Source organism: Protopterus annectens, chromosome 4.part0, assembly GCF_019279795.1.
Source record: "Protopterus annectens isolate FY-2018-M chromosome 4.part0, PAN1.0, whole genome shotgun sequence".
Classification (NCBI taxonomy): domain Eukaryota; kingdom Metazoa; phylum Chordata; order Ceratodontiformes; family Protopteridae; genus Protopterus; species Protopterus annectens.
This window is the reverse complement of record NC_056733.1, coordinates 1,404,661,149-1,404,680,340: the sequence shown is the minus strand read 5'-3', so window position 1 is coordinate 1,404,680,340 and position 19,192 is coordinate 1,404,661,149. Positions and strand designations below refer to the sequence as shown.

General features: G+C 42.2%; 1 protein-coding gene across 1 annotated transcript in view; it reads left to right on the top strand.

Moving 5' to 3' along the window:
- The window catches only part of JADE2 (jade family PHD finger 2), a 1,051,451-nt gene that overhangs the window by 894,431 nt on the left and 137,828 nt on the right, over positions 1-19,192 (top strand). Inside the window, exon 9 of the mRNA XM_044069238.1 lies at positions 27-509. Within this exon, the coding sequence (XP_043925173.1) occupies positions 27-509 (483 nt within the window). The remainder of the gene's footprint in view (positions 1-26; positions 510-19,192) is intronic.

Genomic DNA, 19,192 nt, shown 5'->3' with positions numbered 1-19,192 from the left:
TAAAATGATTTTTTTAAACATTTTAGTGTTCCATGCCTTCATGTATCACAGCATTCCATGTCACATGTGCATTTGACAACAACCTGGAGATGACAACACTGTTGACAGATAATGACGAAGTGAGATTTAAGTCATACTGTCTTGAGCATAGCAGCAAGACAAAATCAGATGACTCCCGACCGCAGCCTGGGGGGTCAGTAACTGCATCTGAGGCTGACCAAAGTAAACAGGACTTGGAAAAAATCAGCTTGAGGAAGCAAAAGCTCCAGCAGCTAGAGGAGGACTTCTCTGAACTTGTAAAACCTGCAGAGGTGGCAGAAAGACTTGATTTGCCCGAGCTGATTGTTGATTTCATCTATCAGTACTGGAAGCTGAAGAGGAAGTCGAACTTCAACAAGCCTCTTCTCAGTTTTGACATAGATGAAGTGGACAACTTAGCTCAGCAAGAGCAGGACGTTCTCTACAGACGCTTAAAACTTTTCACACATCTCCGGCAGGACCTGGAGAGGGTGAGTTTAATGGCTAGTTTGCTTTGTTCTTTGGTGTGTATTCATCATCCTCTGTAGAACTGAAGTTGTTATATTTACTTGTTGCATCATCTACACTGTTGTATACAAATTTTTCTCATACAACATTTACTGTGTTACCTTTCAGTGTTTTTAAGAGAAGCTTTAAGTCTTTATTAGCAGACTTATATGTATTATTTACCTGTATCTCTGTGTCATGTGTACTTTTATGGTTGTGATATATTTGCTTCAGTGCTTACAGGTCTCAATGTTGTCCACCGTGGGATTAATGTATTATCTATTTTCCTTTCTTCACAGTTTAATGAGCTTGTTCACTTTGTGAAATTACTGTTTTTCAGTGATAAAAGTGCAGGAATTATCATTATGTTTTGCAAATCTGCTGCCTTAATTTTTTCCTGCCTAAAGTCGTAACTCTTTCAGTTCTTTTAAAAACGAGGTTACCAACGCATACCCTTAACACTTCAACTTTCAGAAAACTTTAACTGCATCTGTACCTACAGGGCAAATGCCATAATATTTATTTTATTTTGACATTTGTTTACCGGGGTTGTCCGTCTGGGTCTGCAGACCCCATTTTCATTGGAGGCCCGGGGAGAAAAATACCACATACAATGCGTGGAGGCCCGAGGAGAAAAACACCACATACAGTGCAATACAAATACAGTATAGTCCAAAAACAATACAAGTGACATGAGGAATACTAGAAAAAAATAAGTTGATAGAACATAAACTAGGTTACAAGATAGACTGCACATCTGGATAATCCTACAGAGTTATATCATTACAAATGAAGCAAAAAAACACACACCTACAAAAATAACTAAAGGGTTCTGAGGAAGTCTCTGAATTTATCAGAGCCGAAAGCACCAAACTTGTGGATTTAATAAACAAAATTGTCTTTTCTTAAGAGCGGTTCTTCTCCTGGTGCCTTTCGTTATTTTTGTAGTTATATCATTACAGACAATTTTAGTCATTCTAACAATATATACATAGCCTATGAGTAGATAAAGTACAAAAGCAGTATGTAGGTATTACAGTGTATGACATCGGTTGTTGTTTGACTTTTCGGCTTTTCCCGGTTAGGGGTCGCCACAGCGGAATGCCAGTCCGCTAATGATTGGCAATCGATTTTTATGGTGCCGAGTTGCCAGCCCGACGCCCAACCTTCAGCGAAGGCATGCCCATTCGCGCATATCTTTCGGAGGCCACTCGACTGCGGGGAGGAAATGCAGACCCCACACAAAAGGCACTCCAGCCGAGAATCAAACAGGAGAACCTCTTGCTGTGAGGCAACAATATTACCGCTGTACCACTGCAGCTTTTATGACATCGGTTGTTATAGTACATGAAAAATAAAATGATGGTTTCAGTTAGGAAAATAATAGCAGAAGAGTTAGTGATGCAGAAAGGTAGTGAGAGAGTTAAGAAAAGAGGCATTACAGACTGAGCAGTAGCTTAAGGATGTGGTATAGAAACAGAGAAGGAGTTAGGAGAGATATTAGGATCTTGTAGGCTGTGAAGGAGTGAGGTGCGACAGAAGAAGAAGAAATTGAAGCTAGTGTGGAAGAGGAAGAGCTGTGCATTAGGCTGGATTTTTTATACAGGAGCAGAGTCACATATTTTTGAGATGATTTTTTATAGAGGCTTTTAAGTGTGTTAGGGCAGGCAAAGACCTGGTAGCAAGAGGTAGTGAATTCCATAGTTAAGAGACAGAATATGAATAGAGAATTACCTGTTTTTTTTTTGTGGGTTTTGAGATAGCTAAGACCTATTTATCTTCTGATTGTAGGGATCTATTTGGTGTATAAGGTCCGACTAAGTTGGCTAGTACAGGGCAGGCAATAGGCTTGAAAATAAGGTTGTGCCAAGTGGGTAGCTGAATGAAAGCAAGTTGTTTGGGAAGTTCAAGCCAGTTTAGTTCTAGTAGTGGTTTACAGTGGTGTGTGTGATATTTAGAGTTTGTGGCAAACTTTGTTGTAGTACTGTTCCATCTTGCTTATGGTAGAAGTTTGTAAATTAGTTAGAATAGGGGCACCGTAAAGAAGGGAGGGAAGTTAAAAGGTTTTTGCAAGGGAAACTTTGGTTACCGTAGTTAAGAAATGTTTGTTTCTATATAAGAGTCCCAGTTTTTCATGAGTTTTATTTATATTTTGCAGCATATGGTGGTCGAAGGAAAGTTTGTCAGTGATTACTCCTAGAAGTATAATAGGTGACAACGTCTTCTTCTTCTTCTTCTTTCGGCTTTTCCCTGTTAGGGGTCGCCACAGCAGATCACCTGTCCGCTCATGATTGGTAGTGGAGTTTTTCAGTGTTGAGTTGCCAGACCAGCGCCCAACCTTCCACAGAAGGCACACACACGCACACACTCACGCCTAGGGCCAATTTAGAGTGTCCAATCCACCTACAGCATGTCTTTGGGATGTGGGAGGAAACCGGAGTAACTGGAGGAAACCCACGCGACCACAGGGAGGACATGCAGACTCCGCACAGAAGGCACCCCAGCCGAGGATCGAACCTTAGAAACTCTTGCTGTGAGGCAGCAACGGTAACTGCTGCACCACAGTGGCCGCCCAAGTATAATAGGTGACAACAGTAACTTCTTATAATGTCTACTCTTTCCATATTATTTTGGAATATAAATGGCCTTATAGATGTAAACAAAAAGATAAGAGTACTGAATTATATTAAGAAATGCAGAGTGCAAATAGCAGTGCAGCAGGAGACACATTCTGAAACAAATCTACATGTGAATTTGATAAGAATTTCAGAGTGGGTATTCAACAGAATATCAGGGACAAAGAAAAAGGGGAGTAAGTATGCTAATTACTAGAGGAATTCCAGTAGTGATAAAAGGGGGGAATAATGATAGATTTATGGTAGTAAGGGGCTCCTGGCAAGGGAGGAGAATTTCACTGGCATGTGTTTATATTCTACCAAAAACTGCTGTTATGGAATTTAAGAAAATTTGGAAAGAAATAACCATCTTTCAGAAGGAATATTACTTATGGGTGTGGACTGAAACTTGATTTGCAACAGTGTGGATGCATTTGGGGACCTAGAAAGGAAAATATAACAAAAAGGGTAGATTTCATGATAAATTAATAAAAATATTTGGTAAGGAAGAGGAGAATTCAGTAGGAGGAACTCTGAGAGAATTTATATATAATCCATATTTTATTATTTTAGATTTTGATCAAACAATATGACATGATTGAGCTACTCCATGTTCAACTAACCTATGTGAAGTCCAATACCATATCCTTGCTAGCTGTAGATCCCAGTCTATGACCCAGAATAACCATACCACATACTTGAATGTACTGGAGTCGTTCACAATTAAGCATAGCATCATATCAAGGATGATTTCAACTATAGCACCATAAACTGGGATACATACACAACCACTAACATGTAGACTCAAAGATTCCTGGTTTTGTCAATGCAAATGCCCTGAAACAGCTAGTCTGCACATCTGCTAGGGGTGCAGATATCCTGGATCTGGTATTCACAAATATGAGTGAATGTTGCACCCACCCTCGCTTGTGTAATTTCCTCACTGGTCAGATGCGATCACAAAGTAGTAATCCTTGAAAACAATATAAAGTCTGAACTCCCACCAAACCCTATCTACCTCCTGTTAAGATAAGGCATAGCTAAATTCCAAGGCCCCCCCCCCCCAAATTCGAAGAACACATTGGCCTATGCAGAAATGTTTGTAGAAACACTTTACAAGCTTGCATGGTATCCTTCAAAGCCCCCAGGCCAGTGGAAAATGCGGCTCAAACCGCAGAATCCTTTACAGCCGCATTATATGGACACCTACAGGAATGCATGGATCGTGCTATCCCAAATAAAACCAAGACTCATTCCCCCAAAGGCAGGAGACCTGTCTGGTGGACCCCGGCCATAAATAAGCTATACAACAGAAGGAGGAAGCTACTACATGATAAGAGCAAAATCCCAAAAAGGGAAGGCATCTCTGATCAGTACTAGCAAAAAACTACAATCCCTCATACAATCATCTAAGGCTAGCTTCGAAAGAAAAATTGCACAAGACACTAAAGACAATCATAAGGCCTTCTTTAGTTATGTCAGGAACCAGGGTGGCAACTCCCAGATATGGTATGAGTTAGTGCAAAATGGCAAAAAATACACTGAACCCACAGACATTGCCAACATCCTGGCAGACAGGTTCAGTGCAAATCCCAAAGAGCAAATGTCTATCCCAACAGAGTGTAGCCTCCCTGACATCACAGATGAACAGGTGAGAGCTGCCCTCTCCAAAGCAAAAAACACAGCATCAGTGGACTGGATGGTGTCCCGGGCTGCGTCTTACACGAGCTTCAAGCAGAACTTAACCCTCACATAAAGTCACTGTTCAATCTCAGCCTTACTACAGGATATGTACCCAAGGCATGGCGTACAGCAACAGTGGTCCTGCTCCACAAAGGTGGTGCCACAACGGACCTCGGAAACTTATCACCCTATAAGCCTGACTAGCCTGGTCTGCAAAGCTATGGAGCGTATCATCATGGAACTCATAAACAAAGACATTGGGAACCTCCAAACACTGGATCCTACCCAATTCGGCTTTAAGGGCAGATCTTGCCTCTTGAACCTGGTCGACTTCTTTGAAACAGTTACCAGGGCCATAGACGAAGGGAAGGTAGTCCACACAGCCTACCTGGACCTCGCAAAAGCCTTCGACACAATACCTCACTCGGGCATCATAAATAAGCTCACCAGCTTAAATATCAACCCCTATGTCACAAGATGGGTTGCAAAGTGGCTCAGGGATAGAACCCACATGGTCAGAATTGCAGGTGCCATGTCAGACTCTAAACCAGTTACAAGTGGCGTCCCACAAGGCTCAGTCCTGGGACCTCTCTTGTTCAGTATATATTTCTCTGAGGTACACGGTAGGACTATGGCTGACCAAGTTCGCAGATGACTGCAAACTGGGTGCCATAATCGACTCTCCGGCTGACACAAGCATCCTCCAAAACGGTCTCACAGAGACGGATAACTGGTGCCAGAGCTATGGCCTAAAGCTAAATGCCAAAAAATGCATAGTCATCCCCTTTGGGAAAAACAGAGTGCCCACAAATTACCACATAGGTGGAAATCCATTAAGTACGGAAGAAGTAATTAGCGATTTGGGGACCCAAGTTGATAGTAATCTCTCCTTTGACAGTCACGTCGCCAAAGTGGTTAGAAAGACCTTCTATATAGCCCACCTTATCACGAAAGGTTTCACATCTAGATCAAGAGAGGTCATTGTGCCCCTCTACTCATCACGCCCATAATTGAATACAATGCCCCATTTGGGATGTACCTTACCCGACACCTGCAGCAACTGGAAAAACCCCAAAAGTACCTCACCAAGAGGATCAAGGGACTCAAACAGATGCCCTATGCAGTTCGGCTAAAGAAACTCCAGCTCTACTCAGTTGCTTACCGCCTACTCAGAGGCGATCTGTGCCTGATGTATAAAGCCATGTCCAACCCAGAATTAATGGACATGCTCCACCTCAAGAAATCCAAATCCGTTAGAGCTACACGCTCCAGGGACTTAAACCTCAGCACAGAAATAAATAGGACATGCTGGAGGGACAGATTCATATCCCAGAGGCTCCCCTCACTCTGGAACAAAATCCCAGTCCAAGTTAGGCAGAGCCCCTCACTGACCCTCTTCAAGAGAAATCTTGACGAGTGGATGGGAGATCGTAAGTTTACCCCGGGGATCTCTTCTGTGTCCCTGCTAGACAGAGGCACAGTAAACTAACCTTAAAAGGGCTATCTTCTGTGACCTACTATTCAAAGGCACAGTCTGCTAATCTAAAAGGGTGGCAAAAGCCAAACACATCCTGGCTAGGCTTATAAATGCCCTAGGGCATATAGCCTAGTATCAACCTATGAAATTACTGCATAGAAACAGCAGTTCCAAATCGAAATAAACCTAGGCCAAACTCAAAAAACAAGCCCCCTTAGTGGACCCCCAGGATAAATAGGTTGTACAACAAAATAAAATAATCTGCAAAAATGGGAAGATCTATGCCCAAAAGACAAAAAACTCTCTCATCCATCTCAGCAAGCAAGTCGGGGGACTAAATAAGTCCACCAAAGCCAACTTTGAGGCAAAAATAGCCTTCCGTGCTAAGGATAACCATAAGGCATTTTTCAGTTATGTATGCAACTTTAAAGGGAACAACAGTGTGCTGAACTAATAGTTAATGGAAGTCCCTATACCATACTGGGAGATATAGCAAATGTGCTAGCTGATAAATTTAGCTCCAGTTTCACCCCATCACCTCCAATTCCTCTCAGGAAATATCCTCGGGCAGTTCTCCTCCAACTGTCACTAAAGAACAGGTCCTCACTGCACTTTCCAGAGCTAAAAACACTGCATCAGTGGATCCTAATAATATCCCAGTATGTTTCCTAATTAGCTTGAAACATGACCTGTCAAGCCGTGTAGAATCTCTGTTCAACTACAGCCTCCAGACAGGCTTCATCCCTAGGGAATGGAGAACTGCAAATGTCATCCCTCTGCACAAAGGTGGACCATCAACAGACCCAGGGATCTGCAGACCAATAAGTTTGACTAGTCTTATATGCAAGGCAATGGAAATAATTACTGTGGAACAGATAAACAAAGACATAAGAAATCTTCAAATACTGGAGCCATCCCAGTTTGATTTTGTCAAGGGCAGGATATGCCTACTAAACTTGGTGGACTCCTTCAAGAAGGTCCCTAGAGCCATGGACAAGGCCAAAATGGTACGTATTGCCTCCCTTGACCTGGTAAAGTTATTTGACACAATACCTCACTCTGGTATTATAGACAAATGCTCAAATTTAAGCTTAAATCCGTATGTCACCCGATGGATAGCTAAATGGCTCACAGATAGGACACATGAAGTAAGAATGGGGGAAACCAGCTCCACCAACAGGCCTGTTACTTGTGGTGTTCCACAGGGCTTGGTATTGGGACCTCTCCTGTATGGAATATACTTTTCTGAAGTCAAGGCAAGTGTAGAAGGCCTTTCCTGACCAAATCTTGCTGACTGCAAGCTGGGTGCAATCATTGAATCTCCCAAAGATGCAGATATTATCCAGGAAGATCTGGCACAGACAAATAACTGGTGCCTGAACCATAGGCTTAAAACTCAATACAAAAAAAGCATAATTATACCCTTTGGGAAGATGACTACCCCTATAAATTATAACATTGATAACACTCCCCAAAGACTAGACCCAGTGGTAAGGGACTTGGGATTTCAGGTTGACAGTAACCAGAACTTAGATCACAATGTGTCCATGGTAGTGCGAAAATCCTTTTACATTGCACAATTTGTAAGTAAGGGTATGACATCCATATCCAAGGAGATCATAGTCCCACTTTAAGCCTGCATTAAACCAGTAATCAAGTACAATGCACTTTTCGGCATGTACCTGACTGGGCATTTGCAACAACTGCAGCAGCCACAGCAGTTCCTCACTGAAATAATACAGGGTGTAAATGTGTCCTATGTGGCCTGCCTCAGAGGCCTGTACCTGCATTGCGTCTCCTACAGACTACTGAGGATGATCTGTGCCTAACATACAAGGTATTTTCTGATCCAGCCTTGATGGATCTGCTACACCTTTGCAAAAACAAACATCACTTCAATTACCTGATCAAAGGATCTAAACCTTAACTGTGACATAAACGAGTGTCTCAGAGGTTGCACCTTCTCTGGAACAGACTCCCATTCATGTGAAACAGAGCTCTTCCCTAAGCCTATTCAAATGCAGTTTGGACCAGTGGACGGGAAACTGCAAATTCACCTTTGGCTTGTCGCCTGTGGCCCTTCTGGACAGGGGCAGTTTGTAGATGGCCAAGTCACAGGTGTACACCAAAACCATTCTAGCCTGTGGCTTTAATAATTGGGAAATTTGGGGCATGAATGGCTAGGCTGAAAAAGGCTTTAGGGCCGTTAACCTAGTAACCTCATGTGATCCTGTTCCATGGGGTCTAGTAACTGGGCTAGACTACACAGAAGTTATATTTCAGAAGAACATGTGTGTTTAGGGCTATTAACCTAGTAACCTCATGTGATCCTGATGTTCTTCGTGTTTCACTGTTGCAGTCATTACATTTGGGTAATCTGCTGGCAGGTTGCCCTCAGTCAGCCTGAATAACAAAGTCTTGGGTCCTGCATCGGTTGCTGTCTCCTCTTCCATGACGTCAGGTCATCAGGGGTATAAAACATGCAGCAGATGCCATTTTAATCCGTCTTTCTTGCCGCGCAGTGCCTGAAGCAGAAGCAGTTCCCAAGTGCCGGTCGGCCGACTCCTGAAATTTTCGTTTTCGAGTTTCAGAAAGTCTTCAAACTAAAGCTAAGTAACCCGTTGGGGAAACTTTTTCTTGCTCCTTACCGATGTCAGTAAAAGTTAATAATTGTATTACTTGTGGGAAGCAAATACCTCATAAGGATTTTCATTTGTACTGTATTCCTTGCCTAGGCCCTGACCACAAAGTGCCTCCCTGTCAGTTTTGTGCTAAATTCAACCAACGCACTATTAAGCGTCGGTATATTTTTGCTTCTAAATACTTTGGTTCAAGATTTAACTTTCCTGAAATGTCGTTCGTTAGCAATCCGACTACTGGAATTCACAAAAAACACAAAGAAAAAGACAGGGACAGACCGTCGAGGTCCAAAACCGATGACAAAGCTTCTCCTAAGCCAGTTGCCGGTTTGCCAATACTCAGTGAGGTGCTTCGCAGCCCCTGATGCCCGCTACTTTTGAGTCACAGACCTCTACAGAGACCCATTTGGAGTCTGGTATGCCGCGAGATTCTCCAAGTATTGAACCCGCGGATGTCTCTCCCTTGGATGGTTCTGGAGCCGCTGAGCAGGCACCGGCTTCTGAGGGTGTTTTCATGCCTAAAGGTTTGTATATTTAAACCGACGCCTTCATCAAAAACAAGGCCAAAACAGACTTCTATGTCTAAAAAACTGATGCACGAGCCACGTGCTCAGGCCCCTATGCCTAAAAAACAAATTATCAAAATGGCTGAGGATTTAATTACCTTGATCAGGGGTTCTTAACCCCCTCCTGCTAAGAGGCCTAGGCAAGGCACTGATTATGAATCTTCAAATCAGGTTTCCATTTCTTCTGATTTCTCTTCTGATCAGGAGTTTTCTATCCCCCCTTATGAGGACTCTGATGCAGAATAATCCATCCCTTCTGCTTCTCCTCCTGAGGATTTTTCTTTTGGAGAGACTTTGCATACATTAAGGGTACATTTTCATTGGGAGAGTCAGGATTTTTCAGAATCCAGAAAGAGGCTTAGGGATTTTCTCCTTCTTCCTCAGCATAGGCCTTTGGCTATACCTCCTGTTTTAGACATTGTTGATGATGTTTTCTCCGAATCTAGCATGGCTCCTGATTCCCTGCCTCCAGCTCCTAGTAAGCCAGACAGATATTACAGGGTTCCTGACTCCCACAAGTTCCTTTTCAAAAATCCTACCGCTTCTGATAGAGACTCCAGGGCGCTAGATAGATGGGGTAAGAAGGTTTACACATCCGCAACCCTGGCTATCAGGGCTTTAAACTGTCAATTTTATATGCTTAAATATCAACAGCATGTCATGGGCTTTCTGAAACAGAAAATGATGTTGATTTCGGATTGTGTGGGAAATAGAGAGTTACAGGATTTATTGCATTCAGCTGAACAAGTTGGAAAGCATACTTTGCAATGTGGTTTTGATTCCTTGGAGGCCTCTTGCAGGGCCACTGTAACTGGATATGTGATAAGAAGACATGCTTGGCTCAAGGAGCAAAATCTGCCTGATCATGTTAAAGCTAAGTTGCAGGATGCTCCTTTACAGCAGGACAGTCTGTTTGGTAATAAGGCAGAAGAAGTTTTGAAAAAGATGGAAGACAAAGCTAAATCTATGCAAACTGTAAAATATTTCTTGCAAGTGCAGCCACCCAGGTTCAGTAGGCACTGGCCTACTAAGAACTGGTCCTTTCCAGTACCCAACAGAGCCACTCAGGTCAAAACCAGACACTCCAAGGGCTCCAGGTTTCAACCACAAGGATCTTACAGGACAAAACGATGGGGTGCCTCCACTTCTGGAAGTAGCAAAGCACCACCCTACAGTAAATAGTCTCAATGACTTTCCTCTGCCATTTCCAAGCACTTATCTTTTGGCAGCCCCGTTGGGGGAAAACTAACACTTCATGCTCAAAATTGGCATCTAATTACCCAGGACAAGTGGGTGTTAAATATAGTATCCCAGGGGTACAGATTTCATTTCCACACGTTGCCAACTCCAAACGGATGGCCAGATCTGCCTCCAAATCAGCTGGCAGAGGCCCAGAAGCAAGTCATGTCCCTCATGGATATGGGGGCTATGCAACCAGTACCAGAAAAGGAAAAAGGTCAAGGCTTTTATTCAAGACTTTTTCTGGTACCCAGAAAAGACAAATCATGGCATCCAATTCTGGACTTATCCATTCTAAATACTTTCCTGGACATACCAAAATTCAAGATGCTAACTCTACAACAGCTGCTGCCTATGCTAGGCAAGAATGCCTGGTTGGTAACTCTAGACTTAAAATAGACTTACCTGCATATCCCAATCAGGGAATCTTGCAGAAGATACCTCTGCTTCAAAGTAGGCTATTTGCTTTACCAGTTCTTTGCACTGCCCTTTGGCTTATCTATTGCGCCCAGGGTCTTCACAAAGTGCCTGTCACCAATGATTGCATTTTGCAGACTAAGAAACATTCAAGTTTATCCTTATCTGGACGATTGTCTAATTCAGGCAGAGGACAAGGACACTCTTCTACAACATCTGGCGTTTGTAAAAAGGCTTCTAACATGCCTAGGGTACACCATAAACGAAAAGAAATCACAACTGGTACCCTCTCAAATAATTACATTCCTGGGTGCAAGCTTGAATACAGTTGCCCAGATGGCTTACCTGACACCAGACAAACAAGTTCAATTGATAACATTTTATTTATTTTATTTTACATTTGTTAACCGGGGGTGTCTGACTGAGCCAAAAAGGCCCTTTTTCAGCAGAGGCCCGGGGAGAAAAGCTCCACAAAGAAATATTACAGACACATTTAGTTATTTAGACATAATCAGTATACACACAAATTACAAGAGACATGTTTTTACAGTGGTATGCGGCACAAACAGTTACAGTGGAGAGAACAATCCACAAAATATTAATTTTAAAAATAAGGCAAGTAATAGATTTGTGGTGTACGGCTGAACTTTGGAATGTAGGTAGAATACATACATAGTACACAGGTACAGTACATACATTGTAGATTAGCCAGTGTTTGTGAGTAAGATTGAAAAACTATTATCAATTGCTCTAGATTTAGTATGTATATGTTATCTGCTTTCACTAGCCTGGGGAGCAATCATGGCACCTCCAACTTTGCTTGAGATGTTGCCTGATGAGGTCTTTAAAGGAGGCTTTGGATGATGTGTTTTGAATGCTAGTAGGGACAGAGTTCCATTTTTTGGCCACCAAACTACTATATAGTGCATCTCCAAAGCTATTGTAGCTGTTGGTGACTTCTAGTAGTAGTTTGCTTGATGATCTAAGATGCCTTTTGGCTGAGTGATATACTAGGTTTTTGAGGGCAGGACACTTATTGGGGAGGTAATAGAATGACAGAGGCAGAGCTGATTGTAGGTTAGGAGGTTGGGCAGTTCAAGCCAGTGGAGCTGTCTCAAAGCAGTACAGTGATGAGTTCTATATGAGCAATTTGCAGCAAAGCGGGCAATTCTGTTATAGCAAGCTTCCATTTTGCTTAGTTCAGTTTTGTTGAGATTAGTCAGAATGGGAGATGCATAGAGTAGGGTGGATAGAAGTTGGGAGCGAGCAATGGCTGATCTTGTGTTGTTGGTAAGAAATGGTTTGATACGGTAGAGTGACCCCAGTTTGGCATGTACTTTTTAATAGTTAAGTTCAGATGACTATCAAATTTTAGGTGGGAGTCTATGGTTATTCCCAATAGCTTAGCCTGTGCCACTGGAGCAATTGGAGTAGCATTTGTGGAGTAGATAGTGAATTGACTGTTAGTGTTTTTGTTAGAACTGGTTATAATCATAAGCTGAGTTTTCTTTGGATTGAGGATAAGTTGGGCTTTGGTAAGGCAGTTTTCAACGTCAGAGAATGCTAGTTGAGTTGTTTGCAGGAGGGTGGGAATGTTTTGTGCAGCACAGATTAAGGTAGTGTCATCTGCATACTGAATTATAGATGCATGCTGTGTGGAGGTAATTTGTGAAGACTGTGAATAGTAGTGGTCCTAAGATAGAACCCTGTAGGACTTCTATAGTTATGGGCAGCTGAGGAGAGAGAGAATTTTCCCATTTCACAGCTTGGTACCTGTCAGTTAAGTAGCTTTGGAACCAGGTAAGAGTGGAATTAGATAGATGATATTGGTTTAGTTTGTTTAGCAGGATTTGGTGTGAGACTGTGTCAAATGCTTTGGACATATCCAAAAGAGTTGACACTTGCAGGCCTTCATTTTTGAGACGGTTTACTGTGTCTGTGAAGCAGAGGAGAGCTGTAGTGGTACTATGGGCAGGTCTGAAACCATGCTGAGTAGGTGACAGGATGTTGCAGTCTAGGAGATAGTTTAGCATTTGGGTATGGATGCATTTTTCTAGGATTTTGGCCAGGGGGGAGAGTAAAGCAATGGGTCTGTAGTTATTAAGTTCAGTGGAGGTCCCGCCTTTATGTATGAGTGTAACATAGGATATTTTCCAGAGTTTGGGCACATAGTTTTCAACAATTAATATGTTTATGAGTGGAGACTGGGATAGCAATAGCATCTGCTGTAAGTTTCAAGAAATAGCTGGGGAGTAGGTCGGCTGCTGTTGATGAAGTTTTTAGTTTGGAGAGCATGCTTTTGATTGAAGTGGTGGAAACTGTTTTGAGGGTAAAGCTTGTATTAGTGTTATTTGTGTTGGGGGGGAGTAGTGAGGAAGGAACTGTCCTGTGATACTAAGGATAGAATTGAGTTCACAAAGTGGGAGTTGAATTGTGTTTCGATGGGAACTTTAGTGTCAGGGGTGGTTGGTTTGGGGGTAGCCTTTTGGGTAGATTTTAGTAGCTGGTTTACATTTTTCCAAAATTTTTGCAGGTTGTGTTGGTATTTAGTTTGTAATGTTGTGTAGTAGGATTTTTGTCCAGCCTAATGCATTTTTTGCACGGTTGCGCAGTTCTTGGTACTTAGTTAGGCTTTGTGTTTCTTTATTTTTTTTATAGTAACGCCAGGCAGTGTCTCTGGACTTGCGGATTTCTTTGTTTTCTTTACTGAGCCAGGGGTTAGTAGAGGTTCTAACCTTGATTTTGCGCAATGGAGCGACAGTGTCTAGGTGTTGTAGAAATGTTTTGTTGAAATATGCTACAGCCTGGTCAAGTGGGAGGGTTTTTAGGGGGGTCCAGTCACAGTTACACAGTAAAGTGTTGAGGACCTCAGGAGAGAATTTTTTTGTGTTTCTAGTGGATATATAGTTAGTGGTTTTGCATATACTTGTTCTACTACGTATAAAGTATATTATGTTGTGGTCACTTAAGGTGTCTGGGAGACTGCCTGTGTGAGGGTACAATGTGGGGTTGCTAGTTAGGACCCAGTCAAGGATGGATTCCCTTTTAGATTTTTATCACACCTAGTTGGAATTTGGACTAGCTGCTGGTAGCCATGGAGATTTATTAGATTACTTGGTGGTTCTGATATACAGGTGAACCAATCTAGGTTGAAGTCCCCAGAATAAGGGTTTCTTGTGAGTATGTGGAAGAACACCAGGATAAGAAGTCTTCAAGGCTAGCAGGTGTATTACCAGGTGGAATATAGATCACAATTGTGGTGATGACCTTTTAGGGTGAAGTTGAAGTTGTGAGATAAGTATGTCCCAATTATTGGGGGAGGGGTAGGAGTTTGGTAATTGATGGACAGTTAAGTTGGACTTGTAGAGTAAGGCAGTTCCATCCCCTTTACGAAGTGGTCTGTCTTGTCTAATGATATTGTAGCCGGTAGGGAGAACTTCTGAGTTAGCTATGTTTTTATTTAGCCAGGTTTCTGTTAAAGCAACTATGTCTGGGGAGTAGTGTGCTATTGTGGCCTGGAGTTCAGGTATTTTATTTTTGATACTTCTAATATTAATGTTTAGCATTAAAAGATGGTCGGTTTTGCTGCTGTTGTTGATTTGCCCAGGGATGAAGAAAGTGGGGGTGTTATGTTCTGACATTTGTGTTGGAGCAGTTTGTGTTGGACAGGATGGATTTGGGCCTGGGTTTGGGTGGATATCCGCACTTATGATGAGCCTGGAGTTAAAATGGTTATACAGATGTTGGAGTTTGGTGAGGAGTGTGAGAAAGTATTGTGTTTTTTTGGAGTAGGAATGAGAGCATGTGTGTTTAGTTCTGAATTGGTCCGTTATGTAGTTCTTGAATAAGTGTGGGCAGATATTATTATAATGTGTGGTGTCTGTATATGAGAGTGCATAATGCAGTGTTGTGCTACTAAGTTTAGGGATATTGCTAGAGTGATAACTTGTGGTGGTGTAAAGAATTATGAGAAGACAGACTAGATTTAGTTGTGTGATAGTCATGGTTGGGGGTACCCACTCCTACCCCCTTTGCAGACTAGCCATGGCCTTGTGGAACACAGCCTTGACTTACCAAATACATCTACAAGCTCAATTCCTGCCATGAAAGCAAAATACTCTGGCAGACCACCTAAGCAGAAATCTAATGGACCCACACAAATGGAAACTGGATCCGCAAATCTTCAGCATGTTGACAAGGAAATGGGGGAGCCATACGTCAAACAAGTGGCCACAAAAACCCAGCTTTCTGCAAGACAAATTCTGCAGGCTTTGGGGTTCATGGCATCCTGCATTCTACTAATTCCATATGCAAGACTGCATATGAGGAAACTTCAATGGTACCTAAAAAGCTTATGGAGTCAACATTGTCACAGCCTGCAAACAATGATTCCACTCATTCCTTGCCTGGAATTCCTTTGGTGGGCAGAAGCCTGTCACCAAAACAAGGGACTGTCATTCACTCTACCCCCTGCCACCCAAACCCTGACTACAGATGCCTCAGACTATGGTTGGGGGACCCATCTGGCAGGGAGATGCATTCAGGATGAATGGAGCCCAACTCAGATGCACCTACATATCAACTAGAAAGAAATGTTAGCTGTACAGAATGCACTGACAGCCTTCAAGGGCTTCCTTTATCCAGGACAACTACTAATAAAGACGGACAACACCACAGTTATGTGGTACATAAACAAGCAGGGGGTACCCACTTCTACCCCCTTTGCAGACTAGCCATGGCCTTGTGGAACACAGCCTTGACTTACCAAATACATCTACAAGCTCAATTCCTGCCATGAAAGCAAAATACTCTGGCAGACCACCTAAGCAGAAATCTAATGGACCCACACAAATGGAAACTGGATCCGCAAATCTTCAGCATGTTGACAAGGAAATGGGGGAGCCCAGACATAGATCTTTTTGCCTCAACCCAACACTATCAGTTAGACAAATTCTGCACAAGACTTCATCACAAAAAAAGCTTGGAAAGTGGATGCTCTATCCTTCAACTGGAAAAACCTATCAGTCTATGCCTTTCCCCCTCTGCCTCTGCTCTCCAAGGTTTTACTAAAAGTCAAACAGGAAAAACCAAAAATGATTCAGATTCCTACAGACTGGCCTCACCAAATTGGTACCCACTCCTAATGAATTTGTCACTCCTTCCTCCGTGGTACCTGCCTCAAACGCTTCATCTATTGTCTCAGCAGAACCATCAAATTCTGCACACTCGGCTCCAAACACTGAATCTTGCAGCATGGCTAATCAACTAATTTCACCAGTCACATCCCTCAGTAAACCTGTGATGGGAGTCATTTTGGAGGCTAGAAGGCCTAGTACTAGAAAATCTTATGCTGATAAATGGAAGAGATTCTGTGCCTGGAACCAAGCACAAGGAATAAACAAAGCAATGCCCAATATTCCTCAGATTCTGCAATACTTAACTGAGATGCTTCACAAGGGTCTATCTTTTTCTTCCATAAAAATCCATGCCTCTGCCATCTCGGCACATTACAACACAGAGCCTCCTCTCTTTTCACATCCCCTGCTAAAACAGTACCTCAGAGGGGCCAAAAATTTGAGACCTCCCAGGAGAGCTCCAATTCCTGCATGGGACCTCAGTTTTGTGCAGAAAAAAACTCACCTTACCTCCTTACATAAAATTTCTTTATTGGAAGACAGCCTTTCTTTTAGCATTCACTTCAGCTAGAAGGATTTCAGAACTACAGGCTATCATGGCAGTGGAACCGTTCATTATCTTTTATCCGGACAGGGTGGCCCTCAGGACCAATCCTTCTTTTGTGCCTAAAGTGGTATCCAGTGTGGATCTTAACCAGACCATTCATCTGCCAACTTTTTTCCCAAATCCACAGAACAAGGGGGGGAGGATTCTGCATTCAATGGATGTACACAGACAACTAAGAGTCTGCTTAAACAGGACAAAATCTCTACGAAAGTCTGAGCAACTACTGGTGGCATTCGCTGCAGGGGCAGAGGGGAAGGCTATCTCATAGCAGACTATTCCAAAATGGATAAGCCATTTTATTCGTTTCTGCTATATGCACCATGGTAAACCTGTCCCCAAGGGGATCAGATCCCATTCCACCAGGGCTGCATCTACTTCTGCAGCTTTTCTCAGAGGGGTTCCTACCAGAGACATTCTAGAAGCTGCCACTTGGAGCTCAGTTCATCCGTTCACAAAACATTACCATTTATCTCTGTTTTCTAAATCCAGGGCAGGCTTTGCCACTGCTGTCCTGCAGGGCCTTATAGCCGCTCCTGCTGCTGTATAATTCCATCCTCCCATCCATAGCTTTGGGATTCTACCCAAATGTAATGACTGCAACAGTGAAACACGAAGAACATAATACAGTTGTGTACACTTACCATAAATGTAGATGTTCGAGTGTATTCACTGTTGCAGTCCGGGTTACCCACCTGTCAGCCCCCTTTCTTCTCTATTATTATACATTTTCTTTCCTTCACTATGCATTTTGGTGTATTTGCTTTTAGTTGGAGGTAAACTTTTTGTGTTCTAAATTACATGCATATATATATATATTTATATATTTTGCTCCCCATTTGGGGGGCACCTGACATCTGGGGCAAGAAAAACTGATTAAAATGGCGTCAGCTGCATGTTTTATACCCCTGACGACCTGACGTCATGGAAGAGGAGACAGCAACCGACGCAGGACCCAAGACTTTGTTATTTAGGCTGACTGAGGGCAACCTGCCAGCAGATTACCCAAATGTAATGACTGCAACAGTGAATACACTTGAGCATCTACATTTATGATAAGTGTACACAACTGTACTTTCCATGAGGTCTAGTAACTGGGCTAGACTACACAGAAGTTATATTTCACAAGAACACGTGCATTTATGGCCATTAACCTAGTAACCTCATGTGATCCTTTTCCATAAGGTCTAGTAACTGGTCTAGAGTACACAGAAGTTATATTTCACAAGAACATGTGCATTTAGGGCCATTAACCTAGTAACCTCATGTGATCCTTTTCCATAAGGTCTAGTAACTGGGCTAGACTACACAGAAGTTATATTTCACAAGAACACGTGCATTTAATTGAAAGCTCTGACATAAATCCAGTAACTGTTTCAGTTCATGCACTAATAAAAACTAAGATGATAATGCAGAGTAATAAAGTAAAAATGAGACACTGGCACTTTCCCATCTACCTACTAAAACGAGAGGAGTCTAATGAATGGGTACTGGATAGTATTCAAGAGTTATTATGGAAGATAAAAATGTCATCAGCAATTATTGTTAGTGAGTGGAATAAAATGAAAAATGGAGTTAAAAATAGGATATAAATAAAAGAAAAAGAGATATGATTAAGAAGTAATAGGAATTATTTAGATGGGCTGAGAAAGGTTAAAGTATTGCAGAAAAGGGAAATCTTACAAAACAAGAAGAGTTGCAGCTGCAGAGTGCTAAAGAGAAAATAAGGGAGTATCTGGATAACATATCTTAGTTTAGAAGTATTGCTGTTAAGCAAATGTTTTTTGATAATAACTCCAGTACACAAAAACTTTTATTAGAACGATTTAGGCAACAGGAAGTACAAAGGATTGTCGCCAAACTTAGCAAGCCTATAACAAGAAAAATAACCAGAGATCCAGTAGTGATATTAGAGATAATTTACAAACTTGTATGAAAATTTGTATAAAGCAGAGAAATGGGGAAATCAAGAAAGAGCACAAATGGAATTATGTATGGAAAACATAAGTATGCCAAGGTTAGAGGTAGATGAAGCTCAAGAATCAACAGTTAAGACAGAAGGACACTAGGTAAAAATGGAGATATATAGTCAGTGTGCAGGAAAGTCCCCAAGATCAGATGGCATTCCTGTGGAAGTTTGGAAGTTATGAGGGAAGAAAGTCATAAAGATTTGCAAGGTCTTATTTAGTAGTATTTTAAAAGGAGGAGGGGAAACACCAACTTCTTGGAGAAAGCTGTGGTGGCGATAATACCTCAAGGCAGTAAAAACTCATCATACCCATCTTCATATAG